The sequence below is a fragment of the Egretta garzetta genome, unplaced genomic scaffold (genome assembly GCF_000687185.1).
Source record: "Egretta garzetta isolate BGI_Z169 unplaced genomic scaffold, ASM68718v1 scaffold233, whole genome shotgun sequence".
NCBI lineage: Eukaryota > Metazoa > Chordata > Aves > Pelecaniformes > Ardeidae > Egretta > Egretta garzetta.
The window spans coordinates 205,201-214,819 of NW_009259194.1; the positions used below are offsets into that span (position 1 = coordinate 205,201).

Consider the following 9,619-nt stretch of genomic DNA (forward strand, 5'->3'; position numbering starts at 1 on the left):
AAACGGTTGTTGTGATGACCCAGCTGTGAATGGTGTGTGGTGGTGTACGGGCGCATGGGGATGTGGTGCGCTGGTATTTACAGCCGAGTGGTTTGTGTTGTGAAATTAGAGCCTGGGACTGATACCCTGAAAAGATTGAAGAACTATGGGAGCCAGCTGAGGCTGTGTCTGTAGCGTAACAAATAAAATCTCTAGATCTGAGAAAAGCTACATTTGCAATTTAACATGCAGATGAAACATCCGGAAATGGGCATCTGCCTACTCTAAAAACTGACCCTCCTCATCGATTTCCTTATTCCATGGATCATTGGTTTCAAGTCAGAAAACTGGGAGAAACTTGCAAAACTGGAAAAATAGTAAAGAAAAAGACCCTTGTGTCCAGAAGAAGCCAGGGAGGAGGGGAGACCTCTGTGCGCTTTCCTAGGCAGTGGTAACACGTCAAACTTTAGCTAGAAACTGGTGTTAGAAAACACTACTAGGACTGTGGATGTACGAAGCGTAGAGCAGTGTTTCAGTTAACAATGCTGGCACTCTTGCTTGCTGCCAGTGGAAGTGTTTAGGACTGACTGTATTCAGTTCTGCATGCGTGTCTTTTCTCTAGACGTGGCAAGCTGCAGAGGGAGTCAGACTTCATGGCCAGTGTAGACAGCAGCTGGATCTCCTGGGGTGTGGGAGTCTTCATTCTGAAGCCCCTGAAGTGGACTCTCTCCAGTGTGCTGGGTGACAGTAAAATACCCGAGGAAGAGGAAGTTCTGATTTATGTGGAGCTGCTGCAGGTGAGTGTTGTTGAGAGTTTTCTCAAGATTATGCATCTCCAGAAAAATTATGAGTCATTTGATGTGCTAGCAAGGAAGGATCAGGGTTGAAGAGACCATCATTTATGCTCCTTAGGTGTTTAAAAGCCTGTAGGGAGATGGATGCAATAACCCGGGAATAAGAAATGGTTTGTATCGACAGATGTTGCTTGAAACGAACATCATGACTTTTGACTGACCCCCAAGGAATGGGAGGGGCAGGCTTGCTGGCTTGTCTAGGAAGGCAAGTAGTATGCTGTGACGCCGCTGTAAAGCTCAGGTCTGAGTAAATGTCGTATACGAGAGAAACTTGCAGATTGAGTGACATCTGTTGTAGGCAGAAACGGGTGACGTAGAAGTCGCTGGCTGTCAGTCCAGTGTGTCATCGAGCTGAACTCACACGCGCGTTATTAAAGGCTGCTTTCACTTCAGAGCGTGTGGTTTCAGTTTGCCTTTCCTGATGTGATTAGAACTGCCCTTGGATCCTGTCCAGGACTCTTTTCTTTGGCACGTTGTTAGAAGACCTGTGGGTTGCGTTGTGAATTCACGTAACTCATTGTTGCTCAGTTTAGCTTGGATAGTGCTGTGTTGGCAGTTGAGACCTTGGGTCCCTCTCTGTGTTACTCAGTGACTGTTAAAATCAGCACTGAGGACTTGCTGCTGTTGCATGCCAGTGGTGTCTAAATGACTGGGGCTAGCAGAAATGCAAGAAGCCTTTAGATGTCCTCCTTTATTTGTAGTTACTCTGACGGCAGATGGTGTCTTCCCTCTGCAGTGGGTATTCCACAGTCCTTTCAGAGGGTGTGTGCATGAGAGAGGAGAGAAACCTTTTAAAAAGGTGCCTGGAAAACCACAAGCCTTGATGTGGAGTCTGGGGGTGGACGGAGAGAGCTGTTTCTGTAGTCTTCAGTGGACCATAACTTCCGCTTGAAATGGGGAAAACTTTTCTTTTTCCTCTGCCCATGTGATGATGCGAAATGTCTCAGTGAGTAGAATTACAGCGTTGATTAAAGAAAAGCTTTTGTTTGGTTTAAGCTTGGTGAGGGGGAAGAACTTGAGGAAACGCACAGGAGGCTCACTCGCTGCTTGTGTGGTTCCTGCGTTGTTCCGTAGCCTTTGCGCAGGGAATGTGCGTAGTGTAGTTCTGGTTCTTGTGGAAATCTGCACTATTTTTCATTCCGTTAAGGGTGATATTTTTAGAGCATTGTAATTGCTTTTGAATGTTATGTACAACTCCTTCTGAAAGTCTGTCTTGCCCAACGCGTGACATGTCTAACTTTTTACCCTCAGCGTGTGGGAGGAAGCAGGTGTGGGCTTGGCAGTTGTTGTGAGAGAAGTAAGAGTCCTGTGTAAACTAATAGGCAGCTCTGTCGCTTCCTTTCAGGAGAAGGCAGAGGAAGTTTATCGCCTATATCAGAACTCCGCGCTTTCTTCTCACCCTGTCGTTGCCCTCTCAGAGCTGCGTTCCCTCTGTGCCAGTGTTTGTCCGGATGAAAGGACGTTCTACTTGTTGCTGCTCCAGCTGCAAAAGGAAAAGAGGGTCACAATTCTGGAACAGAATGGAGAGAAGGTACAGGGTAAAGGTGACTGCTTTTGGGTGGTATAATCCCTATCTTGTGTTTCATCTGGCTGCAAAAAGCACTTTGTTGGCTAAATATGGGCGTTCTGTGACTGGAAAAGTCAGTTCTATATACTCCAACATCGTAACCTGGTTATAGATGAGATTAAATCCTCATGCTTGCATGACAGGTTCTTACTTTCCTCTGCCAAACTCTTATACTATTACCTATGTAATTTAACAGCTGGAAAATTGGCAGATACTGGAGTTGTCTATTCGCAGGTTGACTGTTCCCAGCTACCCAAATTGAAATCGTTCCATGCCCCTAGAATCAGCGCTCCACTTTCTGTGAAAAGGTTTTGCTATCTGTCAGTAACTACAGAGACGCAGGCGCTCTCGTCTGGAAGATGGCGTGTTGGCCTGTAGTGTTTTGCACTGTACAGTTCAGCACTGAAGTACTGGGAAGTGTGACGTTGCCGTACACTGTTGAGAGCACCAGGACCGCTTTAAATCTTCAGGGTGTTCCATTAAGGCTTTCTGTTTTCACTCTGCTGTCACTTGACCCTGTCTAGTTTAATATTAGATTATATGGTGACTGGTATGTCCTCATCGCTCTCTTACAATGCTTAAGCTGGGGTGGAAAAGCATCTTTTCTTTCCATCAGACTGAAAGTATTTCTAGTGCAGGCACAGATTCTGGAGACAAGTGACTTGAGCGTGTGCTTCTCTTTCTTTAGATAGTGAAGTTTGCCCGAGGTCTTCATGCCAAAGTCTCCCCCATGAATGATGTGGACATTGGCGTATATCAATTGATGCAAAGCGAACAGCTGCTGTCACAGAAGGTGGAGTCCCTTTCCCAGGAAGCAGAGAAGTAATTTGGGGAAGGGTGGTGGGAAGAATGTCCTTGTGCTGTAGAACTTTGTAATTTCCTTGATGTAGTTAAAACGAAGCTGCTTTCTGAAAGTGCAAAGCATTCTTTCCTGTTCAGTAAACACAGCAGCCGCAGTCATGTGGTCTGGTAGGTTTTCCAGTCTTTGTTCCCTGTTCCCATGAAAACAATATGCAGCGAGTGGATGTCAAAAGTTGATTTGGAATGCATTCAAGGAGTACTTCTGAGAAACAACAACGGCTTGAGGGTGGTTGTATCCGAAATGCATTGTTACTCAGTCACCTCTGGATTAGAGCAAGGTAGTGAGGATGGTTGCTGATTTGTAAAATAACTACTGCTTGCAAAGGAGTAAGTATCTTTTTCCTTGTTGCATCTGTACAGGTGTAAAGAGGATGCCCGGAGTGCTTGTAGAGCTGGGAAAAAGCAATTGGTAAGTACTGTTCTACTTGAGAGGAGCTACAAGTGAAGTGTCTTGGAGCTGGTCCATAACTGCAGATAACGACCAGGGTTGGGCATTGTGTACTTGAACTTAGATGTGTTGAAGTGGTTGTTCTGAGGCTAAGGATCTCCTTAAGGTGAAGATGATAATGTTTTTGTCCAGAATGATGTGGCGAAGAGAAATGGAAATCTCTAGCTCTTAAAACCGGCTGGGGGGTGTGTGCCTTGCTGCAGGAGGATTGCTATTTTCTTTACACTTCCTTTGGCTGCTGCCTGGTTTGTGATCCGAGTCTGTGTACCTAATGTCTCCAGGCGCTGAGATGTTTGAAGTCCAAACGAAGGACAGAAAGGCGCATTGAAGAGCTTCATTCCAAGCTGGATGCAGTGCAGGGGATCTTGGATCGTATATACGCCTCCCAGACTGACCAGATGGTAGCATGTTAATTTTGTCTTGTGCTTCTCGCTTTAGCCCCGCTCTTCTCGTTTGTGCTGCTTTACCTGCTTGTCAGAGCTCATGTCTGAGGGGTGTAAGCTGCCTGGTGAGACTATTCTCTGCTCTAGGAAACAGCAAATCTGCTGTTGGGGTATCTCTCTGCATAAACCTGCTTGTGGTTCCATTTTCTGCTTGCATGCTAATGTTCCTCTGAGGGTCCTTTTTGGTTAACAGGTCTTGAGAGAAGCTTACCGTGCCTGTTCTTAGTTAGCATTCCGCTTCTTTCTCTCTTTTTTTAAGGTATTTAATGCCTATCAGGCTGGTGTGGGAGCTCTGAAGCTGTCTATGAAGGATGTTACAGTGGAGAAGGCGGAGAACCTGGTGGATCAGATACAAGAGGTACTGAAAAAAAGAGCACATCTAAATAAACAAGCAAGTGATGTGTAGATGTACACAACAAGATTAATGTTGAGGCTGGCTAGTAATCACAGTTTACATTAAAATTGTGTATTTCCTGTGTTCTTTTGGTTAGCGATATTGTGCAAGCACACAGCTTTCCTAGAAGAATGTTTTAGCGAGATGTATGACCTGGATTTCTTTTTAATACCTTTGGAAGCTGACGTGCAACTACGTGTATAAAAACAGAGTCTGAAAACTCCCTAACCCATAATCTTCTGCAGTTCAGTAAGGGAAAGGAGATGAGTTTATTCTGACTGAATTGAAATGAAGAGAGCAATCTGTCTGCATAAGCTGGTGTAAAAAACCAGAAGAGGATTACTTTTTTTTAGCAACTTCAGCTCCGTGTACTTAAATAGTGATTTCAACTAGTGAGCTGAGGGGCTACCTGTAAAATTTCATAGCTGAGATGAGGTATTGGTCTTCAGCTTCCTCATTTTGTTAGCCTAAGCCACAATATAAGCTTGTGACTTATGTGACAAAGCTAAAATTAGGGGGATTTGTTTTGGTTTTTTTACTATGAAGTCCTTGTTTCAGGTTTGATCCTCAAACTTGATGCTTGGTCTCGTAGCACTTTATTAAATAATCTTCCATGGTACCGCTAGTGAAAACAGAGCCATGTTGGAAGTTTCTTTTGCACTAGTACCTGCTGCGTTCAAGTCAACTTTTAAAATTTTTTGTTTCTTTTTTGTTATTTCTTCTTTTGACATAGGTGGCTACAGTAAGACATAAGATTAATTTATATTCTATATCAAACGCTGTGTATTTTTCCTCAGCTTTGTGATACTCAAGATGAAGTAGCCCAGACTCTGGCTGGAGTGGGAATCAATGGCTTAGGTATGTTTGGGGGTTTTCATCCTTTGCTTATCTTTTCTTGCCACTGCTGACGCTTTGTGCTGGCATCCCTTCCCTGCTCCTCCCTGCGTATGTCTAGTCCTCCTTCCTGGGAGGATAAACACTTGCTGAAACACCAAGGCTGTTGCTACTGGTGCCTTGAGAGGGAATGAGGACTTCTCTTCTCTGACAGTGAGTTGCAGGGGAATCGGCATTCGTACATCTTCCAAAACCTTGCAGTCTCAAAGTGCCGGTGGATTTCCATTCCAAATTGTGTAATGTTGATTTAAATCTATTTTTAGAATGGCTGCTGCTTTGTTTTTTAAGTGATGATCTTTTTCCTCTGGCCTGTGTGTTGCTGCAGCGTGTGTGTCTCTGCTAAAATATTTTCTTGCCCTTAGATGCCTCAGAGCAAAGACTTCTAAAGGAATAGCTTCTCCTTGAGATCAGGGCTGAATTTTCACTTTTAGAAGCAGCACAGGAAGTTCTTTATTATTATGAGTAACGATGGATGGGAGTAATAATACCTCTATTAAACTTGAACTTCAGTCTGTGCTGCAGAGATGCTACTTAATTCTGCTTGGAACTGAATGTTTTCTTTAATCAGCAGAGACGGACACTGAGGAACTTGAGAAGGAGCTGGACAGCCTCCTCCAGGACTCGACTAAGGAGCCTGTAGATCTGCCTCCTGTTCCCCAGAAGGTGCTGAATCCACCCATTTCTGATGCTGAGCTTGAAGCTGAATTGGAAGAGCTCTCTGTTTCTGGTGGAGGTACGGATGTCAGCAAGTTGTGTTAGCTAACTGCTATTAGGATCTAGAACAGCCTTGCAAAATGAAAGATGTCTAGGAGAGCTAAAGTCTGAGCCGGAATCTTTCCCACTTCCAGTTACATGGCTGAAAGCGAGCTCTCCTGGTATCCCTGCCAGGTGCTCGGTGGCATTGTCTTTCACTACGGGACTCAGTCTTGAGAGAACTGCCCTCTTTGCTAGAAATTCTGCCTGGACTTTTTGCCATGGGGTATAGGGACAGCTGAAGGCCCTATGAGAGAGCTGGTGCTTGGACTAACTATTTGTTGTTGTCGTTTAACAAAGCCTGTACAAAGCCAGGCAGTGGTTTTTGTAGGTTCTGCTAACAGCAATGAGGTAGACCAGCATTTTCACGCCTGTTGCTGCCAAGCACACAGCACCTTCTCTGTCCTAGAATGCTTATTATGTCTAGTAGACCAGCATTTTCACGCCTGTTGCGTGCACCTTCTCTGTCCTAGAATGCTTATTATGTCTTATGAATTATAGGTATGAAGTCTGCTTAAACTAGTACTAAACTAGTCTTTATTTAGTAACAGTGAGTGACCAGAGCTTATGGGCTTGAACCGCATGCTGAGCTTTCGCTAGACCTGTCTTGGACAGGGGCAAATGGACCTTAATTTTCCTTTCAGGAATCTGTTAATGAACAGTTACAGAGGACTGTCTGTATAGTTTTCTTCCTACTCGGGCAGCTGATATTCTCAAGTTTCAGAGCAGAAGAATGCTCAGCATCCCATATCAAACATGGAGCACGGGTTTCCAAGAGAATGCAATTGAATATTGAAGCACTGAGGCGCTCCAAAACTGTATTTGTTAGTTATGGATGTGGTTGATCTAGTCCCTCTTACTGATGAAAACTGATGTCTTTCTGTTGCAATTTTCTTTATAGATTTGGCACAAAAGACTCCCTCAGCTTCCTCTGAACCCAAAACAGCTCTGGGACTGAATCTCTAAAGACCCAACAGTATCCTGTTGCTGCAGTTTGAGAAGTTGTCTAAAGGTTCCTTAACTGACTAGAACTTTTGGGGAGAGGGGTAACTCTCCCCTGTTCTTCATGGATATCGCTTTGCTCAGCAACAGGATCTCCTGCCATGACAATCCACTCTGGAACTGGCCCCAGCTGGTGTTTGTCATCTCTGTGCCAACATCTGCACTGGTCTCAATCTGACTTGTTATCCCAAGTCACTCTGCGACATCCAGTCTTCCCTTCTGGGAATGCAATTCACTATTCTGCCCAGTGAAGATAAACTCTTCTATGTCCATAACAGTGCTCGTTTTTGGTTGGGTTTTTGTTTTGTTTTGTTTTTTTTCCTTTGCTGTGGCTGATGTTGAGAATCTGAGTTGCAGCGGTATTGCAGTTGCTCAACATTTGGCTGTTTGTGTGGTTGTTTAAAACACTTGGCACATAGGTACAGTCCTTGACATAACTTATCTGCAACAAGCTTAAACACCTGTCAGTAGTTCTATCCCTCCCTGTCTGTATTTTGCACGGTCGTGGACAACTAGACACTGTAACTGTTAAATTGTAGGAGATTTTGTTGCTGCTCTAGGGGGCAGCAATTGCAAGCACAAGACAAAAATAATTCCTCTTTCTGTAATGACACTAAGGCCTTAAAAGGGAGACCTGCAAAAGATTGTAAATGAAGGAGTTTCTTACGCTGCCTGTTGTGATGAAGGCTTGCAGTCACCAGTCACTATAATACAATTTTCTGCTTGCTCTTACCTGAAATTCGAGCTGTTTGCTATTTTTGTATCTTCCCTCTTTGCAAAAATTCTTGGGAGCTGCAGGGCGATCTGCTTTGAGCTCTCCTATTGAGGGATTTGGGGTAGGAGGGGAAGGGATACATCACTTTCCCTTTGAATGGTTCCACATAACAGCCTTGACTTTGCCTTCGGTCTTGATGTTGCAGTTCAACAAGATTATGGGTTACCAGAAAGCCCCAAAACAAAACCTTATAAATGTTTCTAATGCAAAAAACCCCACAAAACTGAACAAAATACCCAAAACCAAGCACAGCAACTGAAGGTGGTTTTTAGAGGCTGTCTTAACCTACCAGGAGTGAAATTGTCATCTTTTGCAGGTCACTTTTTTATTACGCGTGTGCACATGGAAGGGCAGGAAGCCTGATACCCAACACGAATAAATGAATTCTTTCAGGAGGGGAATGTGCTGTTAACTGGGCTTTCTGCAGACAGAGCCTGTGCGTGGCAGGGGAGCGACTAGCTACGTGTTGATGTAGAACCAGTCCTCCTCTCTCTGACTCGGAATGTATTCCTGTCACTGCTTCCACGCTGCATCCTGTACCAAGCTCCATTGCTCCAGCCATGCGGATGGCAGCTTGGGTGAGCGGTGAACTAGGGCTGGAGTTCTCATGGCCTGTTAATTATTGGCAACCCAGCTTTAGCCCCAGAGGACCGGGGAGGAAATTACAGGTGTCACTCGGGTGCTGCGTTGGCTCTGGCTTCTCTGTCACTTTGTCCAGGAGCTCAGGCTCCTGCCAGAGTGCTGGAGCCAGCTAGCAGTTTACCCAGGCTGCACACGGAGTTATGTGAAATGACTTGAAGCTCTGTATTCCTTTCCTTTGTAAGTAAACGGGAGAAAAACCACTTGTGTTTTCTGCCTACGTGTAATAAAGGGGAGGGGAGGAACCAGAGTCCCTTGTGGTGCCTCCTTTTCTTTCCCTGTGCCACAAATCGCTGCCGTATTAGTGCTGTTCCAGCTGTGCTTCTGCATCTATAAAACTTGTCTGCTGAAAGTAAACAGGCAGATTCCTGGGCTGCTTTGTCAAACCCAAAGTGAATAACCGTTGTACCAGACTTTGATTTCCCTGAGCCTTCTCTGTGTTTAAAAAAAGCCCAGCAGTTAACTATGTTTAACTTAAAAAGTCCACTTTTACCAAGTAGCCTGTGCTGGCTTTTGGGTTGTACGGCCTTAATTTTATGGGTCTCATTTTGGAAAAGCTTGCTGCTTTTTCTTTGCTTCAGCTTGTCTTACCTTTTCACTTCTTTTTTTCATCGTTGTGCATCTTGCAAACAAACTTGTGCCATTTCAGGGCTCACACAGAACACAATCCTTTGCCTAAGCCACCTTGCTGTGACCACGGAGGAAACCGCTGTGCCAGGAAGTCAGTTTTCCTAATTGACCCTTTGGTTTTGTACTGAACAACATGTAAACCTTATTCTGTGACAATTTTTGGCCAGCTCCTTGTTCTGATTGTAATTGAGCGGTGCAGCCAAGAAGCCGTACTGGTATTTCCTCTAAAGACAATGAATCTGAGCGGAGCAACCTGCTGTATACACCACTCAAATTCCTCCCGCTTCCCTCTGATACCAAGATGCCTGAACGAAGCTTTGAATTTGCAGGCAGTCAAGCCTTGCTTATTCTGGCAAGAGGTTTGGTCTGAGCAGCCATGC

The 9,619-nt window shown here is 44.7% G+C and overlaps 1 protein-coding gene across 3 annotated transcripts; it reads left to right on the top strand.

Annotated features, from left to right (window-relative positions):
* The first annotated feature begins 570 nt into the window (after window positions 1–570).
* On the top strand, window positions 571–8,812 carry CHMP7 (charged multivesicular body protein 7). Of its 3 annotated transcripts, none has more exons than XM_035891400.1 (9): window positions 571–776; window positions 2,179–2,364; window positions 3,089–3,222; window positions 3,622–3,670; window positions 3,991–4,110; window positions 4,412–4,510; window positions 5,344–5,404; window positions 6,009–6,173; window positions 7,095–8,812. In XM_035891400.1, exons 1-9 carry the CDS (start codon window positions 633–635, stop codon window positions 7,157–7,159), a joined length of 1,023 nt encoding a protein of 340 aa, XP_035747293.1. In that variant the 5' UTR covers window positions 571–632; the 3' UTR covers window positions 7,160–8,812. The 3 variants fall into 3 exon arrangements, with proteins under 3 accessions (XP_035747293.1, XP_009634067.1, XP_035747294.1); XM_009635772.2 differs by having other exon boundaries at window positions 572–776; window positions 6,012–6,173; XM_035891401.1 differs by having other exon boundaries at window positions 664–776; window positions 2,179–2,377.
* Window positions 8,813–9,619: the final 807 nt, after the last annotated feature.